This window comes from Poecilia mexicana, unplaced genomic scaffold (assembly GCF_051168715.1).
Source record: "Poecilia mexicana isolate PSO_F unplaced genomic scaffold, ASM5116871v1 scaffold_21, whole genome shotgun sequence".
NCBI lineage: Eukaryota > Metazoa > Chordata > Actinopteri > Cyprinodontiformes > Poeciliidae > Poecilia > Poecilia mexicana.
The window spans coordinates 16,282,060-16,309,657 of NW_028263390.1; the positions used below are offsets into that span (position 1 = coordinate 16,282,060).

Sequence of the window (27,598 nt, forward strand, 5' to 3'; positions counted from 1 at the left end):
CATTTATACACTGTGTGACAGAAGGACAGCAAATACTGCTGGAGAGATTTCACTCAAAAAAAAAACATTTTATTGAACATTTCTGGGGGATTTTTTTCTTCCTTTTAAACCCTCTTGAAAATAAAAGCGCAGGAGGAAAAGCTTTCAGTTGTCCAACCTTGGATAATGCATTTCACTGTTCAGTCCTGCTGTTTTGACACATGGAGGATGACTCACTGTTTGAATCATATGGAAACGAAGGGCGTCCCTCCTACAGAAACAGTTCACACTTTAAAGCTGTTTTATACATTCCCACATTTAGTTTCTCCGCCCTGACCAAGCAAGCAGCATCTTTTGTGTCAAAAAAGAAAAAACAAAACAAAAACTTTAATTTAGACAATTTATAAATAATACTATTAGGCTGCAGGGTAAATAGCCCTCAATGCTTTGATGCCAAATTTCTACAAAATAAGAGACATCACTGCAGAAGATAATCTCAGGCAACTCATTAACTGCTTCAAGTACTGAAAACATGGTTGAGAGAAGAGAGAAAATCTTGCCTTGGCCTTGAACATGTTAGACATAAAGTCTCATCAGTCCACATTTCCTTCACACGCCCACCATCAGACCACTCTGCTGCTGCTGCCGCTGCTGCTGCTGGTTCCTTTGTATCTGAAGTCGGGCATGCTCCACACTCTCTGCGACCTGTCCCCCGTCTCCATCCCCTTCTCCACGTCCTCAGAGACGGTTTTGAGGTCGCTCAACCCCGTCCCGTTGCCCACCGCGGCGGTGAGGCCCGTCGTGCTTCCAAACGGGTTGATCTTGATCTTCGACCTGAAGTTCATGCTCATGGCTCGCTTGTTGTTCCACTGGCGAGTCAGCCGCTGCGCCTCCTGCTCCTCCTTCAGCTGATCCAGAACCTCCAGCAGGACGGCCCGGAAGTGGCCCGACACCTCGTGTGGCTCCGGCTCGTTGGCCTGCATAGCATCCCTGAACCTGCGAGGAGAAACGAAGAAACCAGGAGCTGATCAGAAAACAAAAGGAGAGGAATCTGGTGGCTCAATTCTGGTTACTTGATGTGTTGATTTGCTTATTATTCAGTCTTAAAGAAGCAGCTGGTGCTTAAAAAGTATTGTCATGTTGCAGCTTCAAATCTTAATGTATTTAAAGTACATTTTAAGTTGTACACTAGCTTTACCATTTTTCTTGTATGGGACAATCTCATGACAAATACATTTACTTTCAAACAACAAATGTAAATGTAAAAACTTTCATATTTGTTAAAAATTTGAATTTTAGTGTAGTGATTCTTGAGAATAGGTCCTATGGATAAAGCATGAAATTTGAATAAAATATACACAAAATATATTTTTTTCAAATATCTAACTAAACTAACCTGGGTCATGTGAGCACAACAATGTATATTTTTCTTTTTTTTGCTGAATATTTTTTTATTTTAAACATTGTAGTCGGTGGATGATGCCTGTAAAAGCCCTTGTCCAGGAGCAGAACTCAATACATTCTTATAGTTTAAAACAATTAAAGAAATACTAAAATTATATATTATGACAATTAAGTATAAGTAGTCATATAAATGATTATAAAAGTATCGATAAATTGAATTAAAAATAATTTTTAGATATTGTCCAACTCCGTTGAAATTTGTCCTTAGTTTTTGTCAACACCGTCAGAAATGAAAAGAATGTAAAAAAATCAGGCATTATTGGGGGGCACCAGAACTTCTGAGGACCCCATGACGTTGTCTTTTCTCTTCCTTTGCTAGGAGGGCTAGTTAGCTCCGGTTAGCTTAAGTTATTCTTTAGATTTTTCTTCTGTTTTATTCCTAAGTTATTTGTCACAACCATGATGTGTCAACTCCATAACTGACAATTTACAAAACTTTGATGAAATTTTGCGAAATAAAAGCTTAATTTTGGTATAATGTAAAGATTTCATGGACCTGACGAGCTACAATATGGCCTCCTTCAGAGTAACATCATATAAATTGAGGTAGTTTGGCATTTCGTCAACTCCGTCAGATGTCAACTCCGTCAGAGTTTTTCTGACTCTTTCAGTGAAATTGTTGTCAAATCTCACTTAATTGTGCAACTAATTCATTTTAATGTATTTTACATGAATTGCATTACTTCACATGTACCAAGTTTTTCATTTTACTCACTAGTTTGTCACCACCTTCAGTTCTGTGTCAACTCCGTCATGCACTGTCAACTCCATCAGATGGACTTTTTCTTGTTTTTTGTTTTAAATAATATTTATTTTATTTCTTGAGAAGCATTTGTCTTTAAATTGAGTAAAAATATCACTAATGGGGTATTTTAAAAATCATTTTAGATTAATTTTTGACACATGGTGATGACAAAGTTTTGGGTCAGGTCGATTAAAAATGTAATTTTTTTTTAAAAATTCGCAACTGGGAGCATGTACCTTAGCATCTTCATATTTCCTAAACATTATTTGTCATATTTGCATACATAAGGTTGAGAAATAATTTTTAAAAAATATGGGAAAATTAAAACCCATTTTGTCCCTATTCTCAAGAATCACTGTTTTCTGATGCATACAGACTTGAAGTTATACGCAGGGCTAAATATACATACAGACATACTTGGTGTTTGAATAAACATCTCAAACTAGACACCCGTCCTGGATAAATTCTGACTGGATGTTTGACTCCTGGCTGTTTAAATCAGAACTAGTAGGTCATTAAAATGATGTGGTTTTCCTGGAATGGACCAAGCTTTTAAAAAGTTCATTAATGTTCAGCTGGGTGTAGATTAGAGCCAAATCAAAAGTTTAATTTACCTCAAACTAACAACTAAACATGTGAAACCTGGTTACAGCTGGCTGTTTCCGACTGGATAATGAAGCCAAAAGATTAATTAAAACTGGTTTTAAAAAGCATCAAACTAAAATTAAGCTGCTGGATTAGCCCTGAAATCAATCCTGAGGACAGTTTGTGGACTTTGTTGTAAGGCAAACAATTTATATGAGCTATAAATATTTTCACTAGAAAACTGATCAGAGTTTTTCCAGAAGGTTTCAAAATGTTTGTGGTTTCTCTGCGACTTGTCAAACCAATCTTCATCCAAATCTTATTGGGGACTTTATATTTACACGAGCCTGTGTGCACAGTGTAAATAAGAAAAGACGTTTAAAGAAAACAATAGCCATAAAGCTTTACTGAGTTAAAACCTTGAAAACCTAGAGTTCACGTACTGTCGGATAAACACAGCGATCAGCAGTAATCCACAATCTGAACCACAAACAAGCACAGGATGAGTCACAGCTGCCAAGTGAGTTTTAAACAAAATGGAAAATTAAACCCAATCACACGGTCCAATTAAGTGAAATTCTCAGCCAGGTTTGAACAGAAACATTAAAGTGATGAGAAACAAGGAGCACAACATCTCAGGATAACAGTTATCCTCCCACCCACCTGTGTGAACGCTACACTCCTGCCAAGCTCCCAATTACCGCTCCGCCTCCCCACAAGAGATGGCTTTGCTTTAACAAGCCTTTAAGCACATGTTGCTTCTTCTGTTAAGTGACATTTCTTCTTAACTCGCTCGACTTGCAGCAGTTCCAAGAACGGAATGTTTCTTAACATTTTCCGAACCCTTTGCCCCTTATTTTGGCTTTGCGGTATTTATAATTCACCAGTTACATCAGAAATCACTTTCATTTGAAGACAGAAAACATTTTTCTACTCTCTTATTGGTAACAAATAGGTTAAAAGTTGATCAAAACAAAAAGCAAACAATTTATAACAGATTTGAATAGTTAATGTAATAATAACCGGTAAACGGTGAATAAATGAGCAAAAAACAACATGGTGCAGGTGTTGTTTGCTCAGCAGCTTTCCAAGAACAGGTGGCGAGGTGAACTCAGAACATTTCTACTGCAGATTAACGCCTGGCAGACGACAGAGAAGAGAGCCACAATGATCAGTTAGAGTTACTTAAAATGTTACTTTTTATATAGAAAATACACCACTGGTTTTTTTTTCCTTTTTTATATGTAGTTCATCAGTTGAATCTCCCTTTGTTAGAGTGAGTTTCAGTGGTTGGGAACAGCTCTGGTTTGTCATTTTTGGCACAAATACAACATGAGAGTATTAAGTACTCAAAAAAACAAAATAAAAGCATTGATAAAACATCAAACTATTTTAAAGAAGACTCCAGATGCTTTAAATCATACAAACATGGTGGTGGTTATGTGTTTTCTGTTGTTTTTTTTTTCTATAATAATAAAAACTCTCTGGTGTTTTTTTGTTTGTTGTCATTAATGAGAGGACAGAATTTGTTTTTCTCTTCATTAAAAATGCTCCTGGTCCGGTGCTTTTTCTGTCTTTTTCTTTGAAGGGTTATTGATAAAACCATTGATAGATTTCCTCAGCTTATTGTTCTTCTCACAGAGCGTGTCAGACTCAAGGCTCGGGGCCGAATCCGGCCCACCCGAAGTTTTTATCTGGCCCTCCATTCTCTAGAACACATGTGTCAAACTCAAGGCCCGCAGGCCACATGTGGCCCGCCATGTCATTTTATGTGGCCCGCCCCAGCATTATACAGGCCGATGATTGACTTAAAATAGGTTTTGAGCACGAATTGACTACAAACTACATCTCCCACAATGCATTCCGATTGTTACCAGCCAACATTACGGCTTCTCGCCACTAGAGAGCAGCAGAGTCACCTCAAGCTGCTTATTGATTTTCCCAGCGAATAAAACTGAGACATCGACAAGCTAACATCAAAACGTCCAAGAAAAGAAACATCGATTTACAAGTAAGACTGTGAATGAAGATGTGTGTGAGTTGGTGTCAGGGCGGCAGGTCGCGCTAGACTTTTTTTGTTATCCTTATCTTGACCGACAACATAAAAAAAAATAAAAAATCGGTCATGTACTATTTTTATCCGTGAAATTACAATCATATTAACATCGGCTATTTAGTCGCATTTTATGCGGTTTAGTTAATGTTCACCGTGAATCCAGATCCCATCACAGATTAAGCAGATAAATGTATCTACATTTTTCTCCGTAGTGACAAAAACCACTGACTGTGGCCCCAATAACTTTTAATAAATTAAATTAAGCGACTTCACTTAAATTAGCATCACTTCACCCGCTGGGGTCTGAACAACTTCCTCCTGGTCCCCATCTGCAGAAAAATCTGCACTAATTAATCAGTCAGTTGGATCTGTCTGATCCAAACAGATCAACTGAACTCTGTGAGTGTTTTACCCTGCGCGACCAGGATTTTTTTTTTTTTTTTTTTTTTTTTTGCGTGGTTTCGCTTCTCGGAAACGGACAGATGTTACGTCTGCAGCTCCTCCAGAGCGCCGCTCTCCTGGGTAACGTGCACCAAGAAGGCTCCATTTGTTAAATCCGATGGATGAGTTACTTCCAGCGGTTTGTAATTCTTCGCAGTCCGCAGTGGTTGAGCAGCGGACTGCGCATTGTTACAGTCTAACTTTTGCATCATTTATTTCCTCAAGATAAACTGCCGTTTCCTCAAATGGATTAACACAACGTTGCATTCTCTTTAGTTTTCTCTGGTCTGTAATGGAGACTTGAATTTAACTCGCCATTTCAACCAAAGGTTTGTAATGAGCTTCCTAACCATTTTTTAATTGTAAGTATTGATTTTATTTTTTAGCCATTTAGCCAAGACTCTGTAGAACCATTTGTCTCTGCTAATGACATCTTCAATACATTTTTTGATCCCAGGCTTAGTTTATGGACTGAACAGACAGAAACAGTTACCATTATACATTTTGAACTGTTGATTTTATTTTTGAACCATTTTTAATTTTGAGATGTTGATTTTATTTTTGAACAATTTTTTTAATGATAAAGTGTTGATTTTATTTTTGAACATTTTTTATTTGTAAGTATTGATTTTATTTTTGAACCATTTTTATTTTATTTTTGAACTGTTATTTATTGTAAAGTGTTGAACCCTTATTTATTGTGAAGTGGTGATTTTATTTTTGAAACCTTATTTATTGTAAAGTGTTGAATCCTTATTTATTTTGAAGTGGTGATTTTATTTTTGAACCCTTATTTATTTTGAAGTGTTGATTGTCTGAAAGACCTTAGACATGAATTGCCCCATATGGGGTTTGAACCGATGACCTCAGCATTACCAGCACTGTGCTCTAACCTGCTGAGCTAACTCACCTACCTTACAAACTGTTGAGTTTCCATGGATTTAAGAACTTACATGATCTTACCACAATGAAGATTTGATAAAAGTGATTATATTCTGCTTTCCAAAACAACATACATAATATTTTATTTTCCAGATTTTGTATTTTGAAGTGTTGATTGTATTTTTGAACCATTTTTAATTTTCAAGTGTTGATTGTATTTCAGATATTTTTTTTATTTTAATGTGTTAATTTTATTTTTGAACCATCTTTTATTTGTAAGTATTGATTTTATTTTATAGCCATTTAGCCAAGTCTCTGTAGAACAATTTGTCTCTGCTAATGACATCTTCAATACAATTTTTTGATCCAGGCTTAGTTTATGGACTGTAATGTGAAATTAGGCACAAGCATAAGTCTGACAGTTTGTTTACCAAGTTACTGTGCTCTCTGAGAGGATCTGTGGTTTAAGCATTTGACATTGTTCCATGCCCATGCTCTAACAAAATGTGGATCATCTACCAGGAACAGTGGGAAGAGCATGAGGTTCTGTAGTGTAGTGGTTATCATGTTTGCTTTACATGCAAAAGGTCTCTGGTTTGAAACCAGACAGTAACAGATTTTGCATGTTCTATACATCACAGGTGTTTACTAAAGGGCAACAAGGGTTCTGTGGTGTCATGGTCTGTACTCTGAATCCAGGCATCTGAGTGCAAGCCTCAGTTGAAATTTTCATGCGTTGCATCTCACATCATCAACTTTGGAACCTCAAACTGAAACAAAGCAGAGAAGTTCAGTTCCTGTAGTGTAGTGGTTATCATGTTTGCTTTACACACAAAAGGTCTCTGGTTCAAAACCAGACAGAAACAGTTTTTGTAGGTTATGCATCTGTTGGGGTGCAGTGAGACAATAAGAACCTTCCTCTTTCGTGATGGTTCATTTGCCAATCGACTTCAATGTAGGCTTTTTTGAAATTGAAGCTACTTTACTTCAATTACCAATTGACAGTTCTATGGCGTAATGCACATGTGTCAAACTCAAGGCCTGAGGGCCACATGTGGCCCCCCAGGCATTTTATAGGCCAATGATTGACTTAAAATAGGTTTTGAGCACGAATTGACTACAAACTACATCTCCCATAATGCATTCCGATTGTTACCAGCCAACATTACGGCTTCTCGCCACTAGAGAGCAGCAGAGTCACCTCAAGCTGCTTATTGATTTTCCCAGCGAATAAAACTGAGACATCGACAAGCTAACATCAAAACGTCCAAGAAAAGAAACATTGATTTATAAGTAAGACTGTGAATGAAAATGTGTCAGGGCGGCAGGTCGCACTAGACTTTTTTTGTTATCCTTATCTTGACCAACAACATAAAAAAATCGGTCATGTACTATTTTTATCCGTGAAATTACAATCATATTAATATCGGCCATTTAGTCGCATTTTATGCGGTTTAGTTAATATTCACCGTGAATCCAGATCCCATCACAGATTAAGCAGATAAATGTATCTACATTTTTCTCGTAGTGACAAAAACCACCCCAATAACTTTTATTAAATTAAATTAAGCGACTTCACTTAAATTAGCATCACTTCACCCGCTGGGGTCTGAACGCACTTCCTCCTGGTTCCCATCTGCAGAAAAATCTGCGCTAATTCATCAGTCAGTTGGATTCTGTCTGATCCAAACAGATCAGCTGAACTCTGTGAGTGTTTTACCCTGCGCGATCCGGTGTGCGCTTTTACCAGGATTTTTTTTTTTTTTTTTTTTGCGTGGTTTCGCTTCTCCGAAACGGACAGATGTTACGTCTGCAGCTCCTCCAGAACGCCGCTCTCCTGGGTAACGTGAACCCAGAAGGCTCCATTTCTTAAATCTTCTGGATGAGTTACTTCCAGCGGTTTCTAATTCTTCGCAGTGGCGGAGCCGCGTCCGCAGTGGTTCAGCAGCGGACTGCGCATGTTACAGTCTAATTAACATCGTCATTTATTTCCTCAAGATAAACTACCGGCTCCTCAAACGGATTAACACAGTGTTGTAATCTCTTTAGTTTTCTCTGGTCTGTAATGGAGACTTGAATTTAACACGCCATTTCAACCAAAGGTTTGTAATGCGCTTCCTAACCAGACGCTCCAAAGCGTCCGGTCCATAACTCTTCAACACGCCGTCAGCTCCTGGTCTGAAAGACGCATTTAGTTCAGAGTCCATGAGATGATATTCAGAAAGGATTTTTTTAATTAATTGATTTCAGTTGCCTCTGAGACTAAATCTGTGACTTGTTTTTATTATTTGTTTGCTTACCTTTAAACACTGATTTAAATATTGTAATTTTTAAACTGAGCAGTAATTTTACATCCATGGAAACTCAAATGTAATATTTAAAACTTCAATACATAAAATCAGTTATTTAACAATATGAGGTGTTTAATTTATTTTTAACATTGTATTTTCATACATTTATGCTATGGGAGCTACCATCTGCAACTTTAGATGCATTCCTTCTCTAACACACCTGGACCATTGAGTCATTATAAGCCTCTTCAGAACTGAATGAGGGAAGTCAACCTTTTGTCTGGGGTGTGTTTTAGCAGGGATGCCCTCCTGATTTGTACCGTCGATGTGGCCCATTGAGGGTGGCCAATATGCTGAAGTGGCCCTCGGTGAAATTGAGTTTGACACCCCTGCTCTAGAACCTGCAAGATTAGAGTTGTGCTTTTAAATGTTATTTTATCAATCAACTCAGCAGTTTTGTCTGTATAGTACCATATTAGATGAAGGTGAAAACATGTTTAATATTAGTTAATTTTCCGAAGGACCTCATCGAATGCAGAGACAGCTTTTTATTAATATTTTTAGCAGTTTGTTAAATAGTTTTATCAATGCTTTCTGTCACAGCTGGCCCTTTAAAGACATTCCTGATCTTGATTTAACTTAAAATGAAAATGAGTTTGACACCCTGAAGATGTCCCTGGCTCAGTGACTATGTCTTTAGCTGCATATTATACCAGAAAAATCCATTCATGGAGCGATTGTTAATTTTAACAACATAAAAGTTTTTTGTTTTGTTTTTTTTCATAGAAAGTATGCCTGCCCAGTGACTTGATGTTTAGTGTTAGACAGATCCATTACCAGTCAAACCACTTTTGGTTGCTAATCTACATATATTAAAGTTAAACACTACAATCTCACTTAAAGAGGATTGGACACACTTCTTGTCACTCTCGTCATCAGAAATAAATTTTTTTGGCAGGTTTTATTTTGCTACACTTAGTTTCAAATGAAACCAAGTAGAGTACTGACAGCCCCCTGCGGGTATATTTTTATTATAAATCTGCAGACCTAACGCAGTCATATGACTAAATAATTGTTGAAATGGTAAATGAATTGTATTTACAGCGCTTTGCAAAAGTATCCATATCCCCTGAACTTTGCATTTTGTCATGTTGCAACGTCAAACCTTAACATATTTTAGTTCATATGTGAAGTGAAAAGAAATGTGAAAGTTTTTCCGAATTAAAACCGGTAAAATGTTGTGAACACATGCGTTCAATCCCATTTGTTACTCCAAAATAAAATCCTATGCAGCTAATCCAATCCAAATTTGAGATTAATCTCAGAAATATTCTAGAAAAAACATGAAAATTTCAATTTCTAAAAAAAAATAAGTTAATATTTTAGATGGGGTTTTTTCTAGAAAATTTCTGAGATTAATCTCAGAATTTCTCATATTTTTGTCAATAATTTTCTCTTCCTTTATTTTTCTATCCACAATGGCCTTATATTGTCATCATAATAGATAAATACCCCCAAAATACTTGCAGCTGTTGCACCAAAAAGTCTTTCTAAAAAGCTCAGACTCTTGAGAGTGAGTACAAACTTGTGTACATGTACCGTTTGTTGTTTTTTTTTTCTAATTTGTAAATGCTGTAAACACCCAGTGGAGTTTCAGACAATCATCCAACCTTATTGCTAATATTTTTCATTAGATCTCAGATTGTTTATTTATTTTGCAGTAAAAAAATAAAAATAAAAGCCATTTTAAAATTTTGTGGCTTTTTTTTTTTTTTTTTGTCTCCCTTACTTGAGGATGACCAGGCCGCAGCAGGAGGGCGGCACCTTGGAGCAGAGGTCCTCCAGGACCAGCCTCTCCCCGGTGCTGATGCTGAAGGAGGAGCGAGGCGTGCTGGCCAGCCAGCTGTAATCCACGCCGGTCTTCAACCGCCGGTACTCGTTCTCCCTCTCCCTCTGCAGCCGCTCCGCCTCCTTCAGCTGCCAGCTGAACTCCAGCATCAGGGTGTCGGAGACGACGTCGGCCGGGTCCCTGCGGGGGCTCCGCTGGTACGGCTCATTCCAGTTGAACCAGGAGGCCATGGCCCTTTGCCCTCCGTCACCGTCTCCTGCAGGATAAAAATGATGGAAAGTTACCACCTACATGGTTTATTCTCTTATTGGCAACAAATAAATGCTTTTTCTCTTCTTTTTTTTTTTAACTCTTGGAAAATCTGTAGCATAAAAGTTACAGTTCTGATTTGCTTTTTACCAATCTCAACTAATTATTTTTGAAGGAGTCGAGATACAAAAAAAACACCCTAAAGTTAAGTTTTAGGGTGTTCTTATTGGTGAACAATTTTCATGAAAACCTTATATAAACCTTATAAAAGTTAAAATAACCAAAACCATTGTTGTTTAATAAAAAACTAAAGTAATTACTGAACAAAACGGCTTTGCATATTCTGTATAACTAACTGATTATTCCATCTCTGACATACTGTGTGGAAGTAGTACCTGAAAACATACATAGATTAGATTTTTCTTTTAGAAAGAACTATGCAAGTACAAAAATATTACCATTTCTGAGTTAAATAGCTAATTTTCTTTTGATGTGAATAGGGATCATAGATATTATAAACTTATTCTTCTTTCTGCTCCTTTTCATTCAGGATTTCTTTTAGTTGTTCCATAAACTATTTATATTTATTGTTGAGTGAATGAAATAAAAGATCAAATGAAAATGTTTTTAGGAGTTTACTATAATCAGGTTTACAACTGTTGTTTTTACAGCTATTGGCTGCAACAAAACCACACAAAAAAAACAGAATATCTGTGACTTAATTTGTCATAAGCAAATCAAAACTTTTGTAGCTCTGTACTGTTAAAGTGATGGTTGCTCTCATACATTAAGGCCGTGTTTACTACGGTAAAATTAGGTCAAACGTTGCTGCCGGAATTTTGCAGTAAATCATACAATTTGTTTTTGTAACACTGCAGAGAAACGCGTTCTCCAACCCGGAATATGATTTTATTCATGCAAAACACTTTTTTTTTCTTTTTTTTTTTCTTTTTTTAGCTCTTGCACCTTTTTTTTAAACACATTTTCCTGGTAGAATTTTTTTCTTGCACGGCATTAAGTGATGAACACCATGCAGAGCAGTACAGGCATTTACTCCTGAACCACTTCTCATGAAGGCCTTAGTGAATTAGAAAACTGTTATCTCAGATTTAATACTCCTCATATTAGGCAGTTTTGATGCTAGCTGAGGATTTCTGCAAGATCTGTTAAGACAAAATGGCAATAATCACCAAGAAAATTGCATCTCTATTATAAAAATCTGCCTGCTGCTTTTATTAGAAGAGTGATTTCAACTCAAAGCTTCACCTCTGCATGATACAACTGAAATGAAGTTAGATGTTTTAATGCCTAGACACTTTTTAAAAAAATGCTAATGTAGAGCATGAATTGGCTTATAATATTTTTAAAAATTTAAATTTAAAAAAATAATAAAATCTCCTGTGACTGGAAAATTGTTTTGGCACAAATCATTTAAACCTATAAGCAATTTTGTTGGTGTTTTTCCTTTATTATCATTGCTCTAATTAACAGAATTCCCTTTATATGAATTTTAATCATCTGACCAAAGTTCAACATCCTCCTTTTTATCCTCCAGCCTCTTTTTCTTCAACAGGTGTCGTATCTGCTTACAGCCATAATCAATCCTTTCAATCGGGACTCTTTTGTTAGCGCAGGAAGTAAATAAATAAAAACTGGAGTGCAGGCAGCTGATTGATGTGTAATGACTGAGATGAAAGCTTTAATCAGGTGCTACAATCACGTTGCTGCTCAATGTTGCTGCAGCCTCTGATTATTCTCTGTGATGGAAAAGCGGGGGGGGAGCAGTAGAGGTTTGAGTAATCTCTCCTGTTTTTAGGCATGAATAAGTCCCAGCACTTAGAATATAAAGTTTCTCTATTGTTTCCATGAATTTTCAATGTAATCCAAAGACATAAACAAAACTCCTGGGTGTGTTTCCCTAAAGCCTCCTCTCCTTCTGTCATGCTCATGCTGTCGTCTGAACCACAGCTGCTCTTCACGCTTCACTCTGTTGCATTTTTTTTTTAGGCCAGATTATCCTCAACATGCTCAGCTAGAAGGTTTCCAAACAGACGAGGTGAGATTAGTGCTGCGGCCGCAGATTTAGCAGAGAGGTGACTTGACCTGTAAACATGGCGTCAGATCATCAGATGCCATGTTGTCTTTTTGTTTCAATTCATTTGAAAATCTGGACCAAACACTGTCCAGCATCTCTACGGTGATTTATGTAAGTTTTTCAGCAAAAGTCTAAGAATCTGAAAGGATCTTCTTTCATTGTTCTGCGATTTGTTTACTCACATTTTATACATGCATCTAAAAGGATGGCAAGAAGATCACCAAACATTATAAAACATGTACAAAAAATTTAATTTAATAGCAAAACATATGTACTTTTGAGGAAACGAAACTTTTTGTCTTCATTGTCAAGCTTTATATTTTCTTGCAAATTAGAAAAATAGTGATTCTTTCTCTTAGTTGCCGCTAAAATATTTTAGCAAACAAGTAAATAAATAATTCAATTTAGTCTACTATATAGTGCCATTTCAAAACAAAGAACTTAGCAAAAAAATTATTTCAATTCAATCAGTTATCATACAGTACACAATTTTTCCCTCTCTTTTATTTTATTTTTTGCTTTATTTAAAATCATCTTCTAGCAGTTTTTCTAGTTTTCATTCTGTCCGTTAATGTGCAACAAGTAAAATTATAATAATATTTTGAATTGCAAGCGGCACATTATCCAATACTGAGGCAACTAATCAAATCTTGCAACCTTTTTTCAAATTCTTCTTTTTCAACATCAAAACAATTCAGTAAGTATAAATAAGGGAATTTAATTTATCAGCCCATCCATCTTGAGCAATTACTGAAAATATTTACTTTTTCAGATTTTTCTCTTTCTAGCTAAAAATAAAATAAAACTACAGCACCAAACTGGAAATGGGCGAGTTTTCTTAAAACTGTCCTGTTTTACTTTTCATTAAAAGAAAGAAAATATATTGTAAATCTTGAAATGGAAAATCAACTTTCTGTTTTTTTTCTTTTCTTTTCTTTTCTTACCTTTGATTCTTGTTCTCAGGTTTGCTGTCCGGCTCCAGCGGGAATAAAATCACAGAGGGAAAAAAGTGCGAAAGTCGTCGGACATCAGAGAGGCAGCTTGCATGGACAGTCTAAATGAAAACCAGAGACAGAAGAGAGATGCTCTGTCTCTCTTCTCTCACAGCGTTATCTCCACCTCTCTGAGCCTTCCTCCTCCTCCTCTTCCTCTTCCCAGGAGCCTCTCTGGCCTGCCTTTACTTGTTGCAGGAGGTTGAGGGCACCATCTCCAAGGGGAGGCATCGGATCACGGCCCCTGATGAAGTGCTTATGCAGCTTTTTATGATTCGCCGTTGCCATAGCAAAGCTCCTTAGCCTATTTGTCCGTGATAAGCTCCATCAGCTGCAAGGGAGCTGGAGAGCGATGAAGAGGCAGATAGCGAGAGAACAGAGTGGGTTGAGCGGTGAGATGGACAGAGAGACAGAAATCAAAGAAATGTTGCTCTGAGGATGGAGTGAATGAACTGATGGTGCTTCAGTTCGCTGGTTTAGCAGCGAAAGGTCACCACGCATGAACCGACGAGCATCGGCGGTCCACGTGGTTTTACAGCAGGGTCAGAAATGTGTGAGCCGCTTCAGGAAATGTGTGTGTGTGTGCGTGATGCAAATAATCGAATCCAATTCTGAATGTGCAGTTGATGTGTGGGTGGATTTCAAGGTTTTGTTGCTTTATTCTTGCGTGTAGGTGGGAGTAGCTAACCTCAGTCGCTTTCTCTCTTTCTTTTTTACTCTCAGCACATTTTCACTGTAACCTGAAAAATCCGAATCAAGTCCTTTCCACAGCAAACCTCTTCTTCTTCTTTCTCGCTGCGTGACCTCTGAATTCTGGGCAGCCACGAGAAACGCTGAAAACATCCAGCTTCACAGTAAAAAAATAAAATGAAATAAAAACTGTTTCCGTTTGCACAATAAAGATCTAATGCGTAACGCTGTTTTTTTTTTTTTTTCCTGACTGAGCCTCATCTGAGGAAAAAGGTCAAAGACTCAAAAGTTATCAGTGTCTTAGAAATGCAGTCAGGCAAAAATACAACATTCACCGTAGTTAGAGATCATAAGACTCGTTTCCTTTCTTTCTAGTCCTGCACTTCAGTGGATAAACCTACATCTGAATTTGCTCAGAAGCAGGAGCATAAACATGAAAATATTCATAAGAATGTTTTGTATTTACTTGAAGCTCATTAAATCTTCGAATGGGTTAGTTAGATGTTTTATACCCACACTTATGGTGGGTGAGAGAAGGTTTCCTGTGGCAGTAAATTTATTTCATTTACACAGTTCACTAAATGAAACACATTGCGTAGATTAATTGCAGACCAACCGATGAATTCAAGCCTTTATTTATGTTAATTAAGATGATTTTTCTTTAGATTACAGCTAATGAAAACTGAACGTTCAAGATTAGATTTAAAAATAATGTACTTCTTTTGATACAGAAATGTTTATCGCCTCTATGTTAGAGAGAAAGAAACCTCACTGCACATACAGAAATTTTAAACATAGTTCCTACCAGAATTGCTATTTATTCTGTTTACAAACTACCAAAATAATAAACTACAGAATTAACTACAGTTACTGTCGTTCTACTTTTGGAGTAACAGCTTCCTTCTAGTCCATGTTAGCATTTGTTTCATTGCGAATAATGAAACTCTTACACCAGCCGCAAGGTCATTTGTTTTCATCAGAAGTTTATCAAGCCACGACATCAGGAATAGTCATCTTGAAATCATTTTGAAATTAATTCTTGGGGGAAAATATTTATTAATTTACTTCAGAGTTGAGCTAATAGTAAAACTTTTGGCAATCCAAAAGTTTAGTCTACTTTCATGTCAAGTTGTGCATGGAAACATCTGGTTTCAGTTGTAAATATAAATAATCTGACATTGAATCAGATTTGATTCTGAAGTGCAATAAGTTTGTGACAAATCTGTTGTGTCTGCTAAAAGTGAATGATATGGAGAAGCAGCAGAAAGCTGCCTGAAGGTGACAGATGGCCAGGTAAGCAGCCTCTGTAATCCAAACAGATGACAGTCTTAATCCTCTAAAGTGATTCCCTCCATCAGCGGCATGCTGCAATGGGGGGGGGGGGGGTCTCTGCAGTGCGTCACCAGCACTGATGTTATTCCAGAGTTTTGTCAGATCGGCTACGTGATAAGATCCATGTCTCTGCTCCTCCTCGCATGATCGCATGTTTATCACCTTCACTGTATGTGTGAATTGGATTATCAGCAAAGCAGAAAGTGCTGAGGCGGAAGATTTCTGGTTTTCTTTTCATCCCTGGAAAACAGAAAACAGCATCTGATATTAATTCATCATGGCGTGAAGTCCCAATTTTAGATATAAGGATTAAGGCACATTATTAAAAGGTTATGTTATTATTTCTTTTCGAGTCTGGGCTGGGTTAAACTATCTCTAGTTGAAAGTAATTCACATTTAAACTGGGAGGAATTCGACTGGGATGTTCTCCAGTCAACTTAGAGCACAGTTTAAAATGTGAGACCTTTCTAATTTATGTTTTTGTTGTTAAAGCGGGGGAAAAAAGAATCATTGTAAATGTCAATGACATATTTTATATTCATTAATAACATCTGTCTTTCTGCGAAATAGAAAAAAAAGTTTGTTGTTTTGCTGTGTGTGTGTGTGTGTGTGTGTGTGTGTGTGTGTGTGTGTGTGTGTGTGTGTGTGTGTGGGTGTGTGTGTGTGTGTGTGTGTGGTGTAAGGAGTGAGATTTGGGCGCAGAAGAACCATTTATGTAAGCATCACCTCTAATGGTTTGCATTGTTAAGATCTTATTCTCGGTTTTGAAGACTATTTAACAAAAAGATTTAGAAAAGAAGTTTTGTTCTACCTCTGAACATTCTGTCATAATGTTATGTACCCTATAGAGCACATAACACCAGTTTTAAAGTCCCTACACTGGCTCCCTGTAGCTCAAAGAATAGACTTTAAAATATTGTTGTTAGTTTATAAATCACTGAACGGTTTAGCACCACAATACCTTAAAGATCTGCTATTGCTGTATCAACTGTCTAGACCCCTCAGATCTTCTGGTTCTGATCTGCTCTGCATCCCCAGAACCAGAACCAAATGAGGAGAAGCAGCATTCAGTTTCTATGCACCACAGATTTGGAATAAACTTCCAGAAAACTGTAAAACAGCTGAAACACTGGGTGCCTTTAAATCTCAACTTAAAACCCACCAGTTTAGAGTTGCTCATGGCTAAATTAGGATTACAGTGTGGGTTTTGATGTCTTCGATGTTTTTGATGTTTTTAATGTTTTTATCTTTGTTTTTTATCTCTTTATGTAAAGAAGTTTTAAAGGTTTGAGTCCTTGTCAAATGGCGGTTTGACTAAAGTCCCAGAGGGTTAGAGTCCCAGTTAAACGACTTTAACTGAAGTCCTAAAAGGGGTGCAGGTTTTAATGTTTTTATCGTTTTTTTTATCTTTTTCAAAATGTCTTTCTCTTTCTCAGTATTTTTTCAATGTCGCATGCTGTTTTTATTTTAATTATGTAAAGCACTTTGAAATACCTTGCTGCTGAAATGTGCTGTACAAATAAAATTTGATTGATTGATTGATTGATTGATTGATTGATTGATTGATTATCAGTAATGTTTAGTTTTTACTTTTACATGGAGCTCTTCATTGTTTTGTTTTGTTTTTTTCACTATTGATCCAAAACAAATTCAAGCTGCAGCAATTAAATTAAAGACATTGTTGCACAAAAAGCCAAATTGTTCCCCGTCCATTCCACTAATGAATATTTTTTTATTCACTCATCCATTCTGCGTGGACAATATGAGTCTCTGAGGCTCATCTGCTCTTAATGTGAAGACCTTTATATCAATTGCGCTGGAAGTTATTTCTGCAGAGCATCAACAAGTTGACCAGAGGCAAACAAATCAATTTTTTTTTTGTAAAACAAACAAAAAAAAATTGTTCTAAATATATTTACTTTTAAATCTTGCGTGCACATTTTCTGATGAAATGACTCATTCATGTGTTATTGAATCAATGAGTCAGCATGACTCAGACTGAAGAACATAAAGCCTATTGATCGCCAATAAACAACAACTGCAGGAACACGTTGCATCATCTTGTGAGGTCACAGGATCATCATTTTTACAGGTCAGATCAACCAGAGTTTAACGTGGTGCCTCGGGGTGACTTGTTCTGAATTGTGCTGCATACCAAACTAAGTTGAACTCTTCACAGCTCCTTGATGTTGCACTACTCCAATGCACCACTGGGGGGAGGAAAACCACCGGCTCAGCTCCTGAAGCCCTCATGAAATCTTCAAAAAGCTCCTTTTTTAACAATCTCTACCTGAAGTTGCAACATGTGCTATGAGTTTAGCGGGTTTTGGGTGGATACAAAGAAGCAGCAGGAATGAAGGTTCTTGTTTTGGGAACGTCACATTTTTTTTAGATAAAATACAAAGACCTGATCAAACAAACAACACTTAGGCTTTACCTTCTGCACAAACATGCTTGAACACATTCCCACTCCTAGCAGAATCAGAAACAGAGGCGTATCTCAGTCCCAGCAGGACTCTTTGAGCAGCAAATTAAAAGACAATAAACGCTCCTCTCCTGGAGGATCAGGCAGTGGAGCGTTGAGGCCGGCTGCAGACGCTGTGAATGTGCGCACTGTTGATTTTAGGCCAGTTGAGCTCATATGGACACATTTTGAGCTTTGTGCACTCGACACTGAGAGGCACCGAGTAACAGTCACATGATTAGCACAGCAGAACACACAGTTACTGACTCGTCTTTTTCCTCTGTTGTGTAAATAATAGTTGGCCTTAGTTTTTAGATAAAGGAAAATGTTCATTTATTCTTCTTATTTAAGTGGTGAAAAAACAATCATGGTAGAGCTGATAGGCCAATAAATTTCCCATCCTAGTCCAGTGTAAACATTCAAAAAGGACTGCAATGCCACAATAATATGGCAGAGTAATGAGCACTGTGGAGATGTGAAAAGAAATAAAACACATAAAAAGTTTAGAAAGTAAAAAAGAAAAAAAAGCCTCAAATGATTTGTAATCTTACTGGAAGATGCTTTTCAGAACACATGGATTTAATCAGGTCGATATTTTTGCGAAGCTAAACGTAGCTTCCCTTTGTGTGTGCATGTAAGTGAAATTGTTAGAAAGAAATAACAGAAGGGACAATGCTGTTTATGTCTGGTCATGTGATGTCTGAGCTGGAAAACCAGCTTTCTGCCCACATTGGTAATTTTATCCAGCATATGTTGCTTCTACTCTTCCTTTAAACTGTATAATTTCAGGTTTGGTTGTTGCACATTTGTATAAAGTTGGGATCTGGGCTGCGCTGAGCAAAACAGAGAACTACCTAAGTTACATTTTTCAGCATCAACTTTATTTTATTCCTGTTGATTTTCTTTTAATTTAGCTTGACTATTAAATTTCACATTCTCAGTTCTTGATGGTGAGAGCAGGACTAGATTTATGTTGTACTAGATGCTGCAGCAGAAGTGCATAGGCATGGTAGCATACCACTAATATTTTTTTGCCCTCCTTGTAATGATTTGTCAAAATCCTTTCTATCTGGCAGTATTGTGAAAATATTTAGCTCAAGCATGTTATCAGAGTCATAAATACATCTCAAATAAGGTAAGAGATAATTGTTTGTGTTTTTATATATATAAACCCATTGAAATTATAATAAAACTAAAATGTTTTTAATGCTAGAAATGGAACCAAAAGGTGAAAAACTCAAGCAGAAAGCTGAAAACAAAACTAAACCTTGGAATAATTCAACGAGTGAAAATAAAAGCTGGGGATTTTACCTCTGCAGACATCACACAGTGTAATATTGCATGTGGCTCAAAGCCTTAACACTTTGTTGCAAATCTTTACTAGACAAAAAAAAATATGGCATGCCGTTCAAACAAAAAATAAATAAATAAAAAAAAAAAACCGCTGACACAACTGTCCAAAAAAAAAGAGAGAGAGAATGAAATGTGGAGAAAAGAAAGAAAATTAATTGAATTCAGTGAAAATAGAAAAAGAATGGATATCAAATCAGAAAGCTCCCATGAGCGAAATCTTTAAATTTTCTTCTCTTTTTTTCTAATACAAGTAATTTAAGAACTTTTCAGTTTCCTCCTGATCAGACTAAGTTACACAGTTTAAAAGCCATCAAGTGATAAAGACGTTGGTCACCGTTTGAGTGGAGCTGAAATGAGCAGACAGAAAAATCTCAAGCTGCTTTCTGGATCCACTTGTAGAGAAGGAAGTCCAGGACCAATCACATGAGCAGCGAGAAGGGAAAAAACCTTCAAAATGCTGACACCTCGGATTTGTTTTGTTTCTTTTTTTTTCTCTCTCTGGCCTTTGTCCAAAGTCCCATTTCGCTGTTAAGACCTTCTGTGGACTGAGGTCAGTGAAACAGCTCTCACTACTCAGCAGAGTGAACTTTAAGTGCATAAATACTGACACTTCAATAAAATGCTTTTGGAAAGATTTTCTTTTTATTTATGGCATGTTTCTAATGTGAAATAAAGAGTTGGAATCATAAGTTGCATCCAAAAGCTTTGGATGCCAACATATTACAGCTATTCCCAAACTTTTTGGTATCAAATAATTAAATAAAACTCTAGTTTTTATGGTTCTTTCAGCATTATTATGCAGATATTTTTATAAAAACAGCCAAAAAACGTTTTCTGCTGCCGAATACAACAATAAAAATTATATATATATATATATATATATATATATATATATATATATATATATATATATATATATATATATATATATGTATATATATATATATATATATATATATATATATATATATATATATATATATATATATATAACAATTTTTGCTGTTTTGTAAAAACAACAAAAATGCAAAAAATAAACTTTTAGCACAGACAGAATCATGGTGTCACAACAAGATCCTTTTAACCCAGCATTCAAAAGATACTTTTACTCTGATAAACTGTCCTCATAGCAAACATGTCCCGTAGCTTTAAATGCTTAAGGAATGCCATGAATGTCAGAGGGACAGCCCCAGGCCTGTTTCTCTGTCTGCTTAATATGCTGACATATTAAGACGCCAGATGGTCAGAAAAGTTATAAAATTAAAGAATGATTTTCCCTGAGCAAAAATGAATGAATTAGGACATTCCATTAAATATCCAGTTCTTTCAAAAGAAATGTTTACATATCATTCTATAATATTTTGTTTATCTATCTCTGGGTAAAATTTTAAAAAAGTGATTTACTTACAGGTAAACACAGAATAAAGAGTTTTACTTATTGAACAAAAGATGGATTTGGCTAAAATAACTTCAGTTCTTGGATCTGTGCACTGTGGGATTTCTCTATGTTTACATTGTATTTGTTCCTCAGACGAAGTGAGCAGATTTATTTTTCACGAGCATTAGAAACAATCCAAATGTGCTTTTCTAGCCAATGTTTTCCTTCAGGTTGTTGTGTTTGCTTCTCTTACTGCAGAGGACATGCTAGTAGAAACGCAAACACTTTAAGCAGCTTCAGCAGCAGCTGGATACGAGCCGCGCTTCCTGCAGGTTTACCCAGAATATTAACAAGAGTACATGTGAAAACACGAGTTTCAATGATACTGTTTACAAAGCTGCAACTAGACTTTTAGATTATTTATCTTAACAACATGTACAAATAGTTCAGTATTTCAGAAGGAAAAAAGTACATGTTAAGAGGTGCGTAACATTAGTAGATGTTGATGTACTTATATTTTAATAAATCTAAAGACCGCCGTGCATCGATTCTCTTCGCAGGAAATTAGATGTTTGTTCACTAATCAAAGGAAACAAACACAGCAGATATGACGTAATCACTCACGCAATGCATTTATTAATCATTAATCACACATTGGACACCTCAGTAGAGCTGAACTGAGCTGATGGGGATGTTTTGTTATTGTTTAGTTTTCTTTCGTTGTTTATAAAAGGAAAATGTTCTTTAAACACGCATCGTCGTGAAGACGTGTCTGCAGACGATAGTGTCTTTACAGATTGCCTTTTTGCAGAGATGGCATTCCCTCTTTACAGTTTTATTCTATTTTTGCTTTTTTTCATACTTAAATGTTTCAGATAATCAAACAACTTTTTTATACTGGTTAAGGATAATGCTTTAAAGCAGTCAAATAATGATTTTATTCAATTAAGGGGAAATAAATGTATCTGAACCACCCTTTGTGAGAAGTATTTGCCCCTTTGTGTTAAATCATGAGTCCACCACATTTTTAAAAAGCTGAGATCACTTGAAAGTAAATCCAGGCCTGATTGTTACCTAATATGCAGATATAATAAACAGTTTAAATGGAAACTCTTTTATGGGTGAAAAATCATAAAAACCAACATATAATCTAAAAAAAATGGCAACAGTAGGAATAAAAGTGATCTTTTGACATCTATCAGACTGGAAAGACTTATAAAAGCTATTGTGAAACCCATAACCATTTTCTACAACTCATCTAAACTTTATAAAAAGGTGCAACAATTTGGTTGCAAAAGTGTGCAGAACCTTAAACTATTACTTTTTGCATGCATTTTTTTTTTTTTTATTGTTTCAGCATTTTGTGCTCTAGTGTATTTGATCTGGGGAAAAAAATAAACTTCAGCTGTTTTATTGAGATTTTCCTGATATTTCTTTCTCTGCATTATCAGACAGGTAACAGATTATCTCTTTGTTCAAGTTTAACATTTAGGTGGTTTAGAAACAGAGCAAGAAGACAGAACCAGAACAAGTCGTTCTCATTCAATGTCACCAAAAGATCAGAAAACCTTTTGGGAAGCACAGCGGTGGCAGCATCATTCTGTGGGATTACCATTCTCCATATGGAACACCTTTGAAAATTTGGATTAAATATATATAATCATTCTTTAGATGGCAGTAAGCTTTGATCCAAAATCTGGAGAATCTGGAAGAGAGCAGTAGACGATGAAGAAGGGTTTTATTTTTTTATCATCAAAGTGAATCCAAGTGATTTCCGTTAAAAGGAAACGATGGACTTTTAGAAAATTAAAGGTTCCAAAACAAGAATCCCCTGAGGAGAAATCAACAGATATCATCACAATCTGATGGGTTTGGAGACTTGTTGCATTTAAACATTTGTATACTTCTGCTTTTATTTTTAAGTATGTCAGTTTTAGTCCTCCATATTTGCAAGTTAGATGTGTGTTGTAATTTGAATATAGTGCTGTTTTACAAACCAGCTTCATGAACCGTTTTCTCTTTTTTTTTCAGTTAAAGTTTACTAAAGTCACATTAAATGAGCAACAATGAAATAAACAGAATGTTCTGCTACTATCGCCGGTGTTTACTCACATCCTCATGAAGAAGCGTTTGTGTGTCGGTCAGCAAGGGATGACCTGAGGTTGTGTGACCGCATTTTTTGTCTCCCTGGAGAAGTCTGTGGCCTGATAATGTGTGTGTGTGTGGCAGCTGAGGAAGGAGAGAAAAATAAAAAGCAGTGCAAACACACACACACACAGCTGAAGACTGCTGAGTCATCATGACAGAGGAGGAGTGGCTACTCAAACCTGTTTTAGGGACGGCTAACCACAACTCCTCCTTCTGAAAAGCATTTCGTGGAAATGTCTGTCTTCTTTTGCTGATGATGCTGACTGAAGAAGTTATTTTTCAATTGATAAGTAGAAGGTATAAAACGAGTATTTTTTTTATTTATTTATTTATTTATTTATTTATCTATTTATTATTATTATTTTTTTTTTTTTTGCTTTATTTGGGAGTAAAACAGCAATAAACGATGAATGTTTGCCAGAATGTCCTAAGTCTTTAGGAACGTTTAAGTTTAAAAAGACAAGTATCATTATGTATACATTTTTTATTTATTTATTTGTGGACATTAGAGCCTTTAGTGGCCTTAATCTACATACAAATAGTTAAATTAAATAGCTTCCCCTCAAAACTAATGGCTCACCTCCTTCTAAAACTATAGTGAAATTCATTCTAATAATTTCATAATTCATCAGAAAATTACCAAAATATTTATCAGATGTGGTTGTCCAGTTAAATAAATAAACATAATAGTATTTATCTGGTTAATATTATAGAACAAGGAGACAGAAACCTCTAGCTGTTGCTTTTTATCTAGAGTCATATGCTGAATGGTTGAAATGGTCTTGTTTTTAACATTTTCACTACAATCTGTCCCAGGACACTTTTTTGAATTAGATTTGTTTTTGTTTTGTTTTTTATCCTGGTTAATTAAAGGTTAAATGGGGGAAAGGAAGTGTAAAAAAAAAAAAAAAAAAAAAAAAGCTGCCTCAACCTGCATGCTGACAGCAGTCATTCATCCTCAGTGATTCTGGTTCCTGAATGCTGATTGCATAATAAGAGTGACGGCGACAACGTGAGGTTTGGAGCTGTTAACGCCGTACTGGTGTGGAAATAATTATCGCAGGTTGAACCCATTCAACTCTGTGTTCAAAGTCTGAGAGGCTGATGAGTGAGGCTCGGCTGTATGGTGAAACATTAACTCTGTGTCCCAAACACATGATCTGATTCACCTTCTTTTTATTTATTATTACAGGACCGGAGTTAAGAGGAGGAAACGCAGCTCTTCCTTCCAACTTCCGACTCCAACCCATTTGTATAGACTGATTAAATTAATTAATCTAATAGCTCCATTTTATGAGTGAAATAAAAGAATGCAGTCTGCCCTTTTCTTTCTGTCCTCATATCTTCACTCCATTAAATCTTTTGCAAGAGATGCAAAACAGTCGAGCGTCATCTTGTCAACTTGATAAAATGTCCATAGCATCTCAGATAAACTGCTTTTAACCTTTGAAATCCATTCCTATCATTTTGCATTGCAGGAAACACACCTAAAATCTCAGATTCAGATATTTCAAATGCTTCAAATGCCTATTCCAATTTATTTAATGTTTCTGCTTACTCAGCAATGTTCCTTTTATGGCAGCATAATAATAAATGATGCTCCCGGTTGCCTGTTTTCCTACACCCTGAGCTATAAAGTTTGTATATCTACCTTCTAAAAAAAAATGTTTTACGACTTTGTAAATGCTCTCTTGCTGTTTATCAAAACAAAATCATAAAGACAGAAATAAACTTTATTTCCTGCAATTAAAGGGGAAGACAGTGGAGACTGAGCTTGAGAATCAATGCTTCACAAACTGTCAAGCATGGTGGAGGCAGCATGATGCTGCGGGGGGCTTGTTCCACTGCCAGCAGAACTAGTAGTTCTGTAAATATCACTTTAACTCAAATGCTAGATGGTTGAGACGTGGACACACTGAGGTGTTCCTGCAGATCTACGAGAGATCTAACTGGTTGATAAAACAGATTGACACACCCAGGATGAGTAAATGCGAACTTCTACTTCATCTTAACTTCATCTTTCTTAATTCTTACGGTTTGCTGTCATCTTCGTCGGACGCAAAACTGAAACAAAATGTTGAATTGCTAGAAAGAAAGTATAAACAGAATTTAGAAACTATTTCTTCCCCTGAAATGCTTATCACATCTTTAAGGAAACTCTAATTACATATTTTCTTCCACCCTGTGCACTGAGAAATAAAATCTAATCTGAGTTATGGCAGCACTTAAAGAGCACTTTTGACTTCCACCTGGCAACGCGAAGGGATCTACTGTATGTCTTGCAGGCTGGTGCTGAACCACAGACTCTGATAAGATAAACTCAGCTATCTGACATAATTGTCCTAGTTTATTGGTTTTTGATTGAGCTATGATGGTCACAGTAACATTTACAATGAGCTGCCAACTGTCTTACAGAGTCAAATCAGTCAACCTACTGTAATTCTATCTAAAAGGTATTACTTTAATTTTTCATTTAGATCCCAAAGGTGGATTTGGACGTCAGCTGTGCAACCCAATTTAACGTTAAAGCAAAAAGACCCATGCTTTTGGGCATGAATCAGTGCCAGTCAGAGCTGAAGTTGATCTGTTTTCTGCCATTATCAGAACGATAAACGAAAACACTCCTACTGTACTGAATATTTTCAACCTGCAGGCTTAACCTATGATTTTATTTCACTTCAGCCCCTTTAGAAGAACTTTGATCACACAGTGAGTGAATTATAATGCTGATCAATGTATGCGCTCAGCATCTGATAAAGCATGAAGTGCTTTATCAGTGTCTCATCACCAACTACTTGGCACTAGTTGGTGATGAGACACATTTGCTTTGTTGCCACAACCTTCCTAAAACGTAAAACAGAAAAATGAAAGCATCCCCGAGTGAGAAAAAATAAAAAGTTCCTAAAAGTTCCTTTGTGCTCACTCACAACTTGGTCATCATCCCTTTTTACACACCTACTGACGCAGGAACAACCTCACCGACTGATGAGTTTTAAAGCAAAGTGAATGAGCCACTGGTCCCTGTTCTGCTTTTTGTTCACATGTCCTTGTTTCAGTTCAGGTTTTTGTTTCCCTCACGAAACTGATTACATGGCATTTTATCAAACCCCGGTGCTCAAAGACAAAGAGAGCCCCCTTTTCAAACCAATTAATGTCAACTGATACTAAAACTGGAGATAATTCGGCACACAAATATCCCACGGTTTCTAAAACGTGTCATTGTGGACTTAAATTAAAGATAGAAAAGCTATAATTGTGGTCCATTCACTTTAGAACATAATTTCACAACATTTGAAATTTGTCATGTCGTTTTTCTACCACACATATTTGATAAAGGTTTAATTTATTTTTGCGCAATTAGATTTCCCAGTCTAAGCCTATAAATCTTCAACTTACTTACTTGGTTGACATAAAATAATAGTTATCATTATTGACAAATTTCTTTGGTTCAAAATGTTAGCTCAATTAGGAATCAGACACATGTTATTTGACCTGTTTTTCTAATGCTAAGCTGATACAACTGGATGTAAACCCTATAATCTGTAAGATTAAACCATACAGCCGATCCGCTTTAGGGCATGGACGTCACATCTTCCCTATAAACATTTCTCGTTTGACCAGTCTGGCCCTCAGGCTCTGCTTTGTGCTCTTGAATCAGGTTAGTTGGCTATTATATGTCAAAACAAAGCCACAAATAAAATAAATGATAAAACTGAAGGTTTTCCCAGAACACTTTGACTCATTGGGCTCCTAATGTTATATCTAATCCATGTGTGTAACTGTGATAAAGCTAGCAAAATATTTATTGTGAAAACCAGAGATAGGTTCTAATGGTTGCTATGGAGACTTGCCTCTCCAACAAGCATGATTGTTTGTGCATGCTGAACTATACTCCTCAGTGTGCGTGAAAATAAATACCTATTACTTGTTTGTAAACACCGCGGATGCGCGCGCAAACTGCTGAAAGAACCAGTCTGCCGTAAAACTGTCACCGGTTGCCACGGTTACCCGCCGTTATCTTGCTGTTTTAATTTTAGCTAGCTTTATCTGAGAGTACTTCGACTGTTAATCAAGGCGTGGTGATGAAAATAATACATATTACCAGATTAACATTAGTGAATGAGATACGTTTTAATGACCCAAACGTGTTACGTTCAGGGGAGTAGATAAATAATGAGGAAAAATTGCACAAAGTCGCCGGCGGACGTTACTTAGTAGCAAAATCAACTTTCTTCACGGTAAAATCACAAACTCTAAATGAGATGAATCAATTAACTCTAAATATTCACTCCACCTGACTCACTTTCCTACTCTGAGGAGTTGCTAAGAGAATGAAGGCTCTTTTTTGAGCTGCTCCCTCATTGGATAAATGCATAAAAATTAAAAAAATATATATTACAATAAGTATATTTAAGTATTATATGATGGAGAACTATTTTAACACCAGCTGAAAAAAAGCAATAAAAGTAATACCATCTATCAAGGTTTTTACTATGTAATTTTCAAAGTGATCTTTACTGCAATTATTACAATAATAAGGGGCACAAACACTGGACAAAAAGTGACATCAGGTTGCTTTGGGGGGGGTTTCCGCAGCTTTCACAG

General features: G+C 36.3%; 1 protein-coding gene across 2 annotated transcripts; it reads right to left on the bottom strand.

Moving 5' to 3' along the window:
* Positions 1–43: 43 nt before the first annotated feature.
* rd3 (retinal degeneration 3, GUCY2D regulator) lies at positions 44–24,292 on the bottom strand. Of its 2 annotated transcripts, XM_088001669.1 has the most exons (4): positions 22,958–24,292; positions 13,581–15,890; positions 10,233–10,548; positions 44–975 (listed from the first exon to the last, which is right to left on the bottom strand). In XM_088001669.1, the coding sequence occupies exons 3-4, from the start codon at positions 10,520–10,522 to the stop codon at positions 603–605; spliced, it is 663 nt and encodes a 220-aa protein (XP_087857795.1). In that variant the 5' UTR covers positions 10,523–10,548; positions 13,581–15,890; positions 22,958–24,292; the 3' UTR covers positions 44–602. The 2 variants fall into 2 exon arrangements, with proteins under 2 accessions (XP_087857795.1, XP_087857797.1); XM_088001671.1 differs by lacking the exons at positions 13,581–15,890; positions 22,958–24,292 and having other exon boundaries at positions 10,233–10,879.
* Positions 24,293–27,598: the final 3,306 nt, after the last annotated feature.

Bases quoted from the DNA above. Each gene is read 5' to 3' on its own strand.
- rd3 (XM_088001669.1), bottom strand. From the start codon at position 10,522: ATGGCCTCCTGGTTCAACTGGAATGAGCCGTACCAGCGGAGCCCCCGC. The intron at 976-10,232 runs GTAAGGGAGACA...TTCTCCTCGCAG, and splicing joins TGCGGCCTGGTCATCCTCAA to GTTCAGGGATGCTATGCAGG.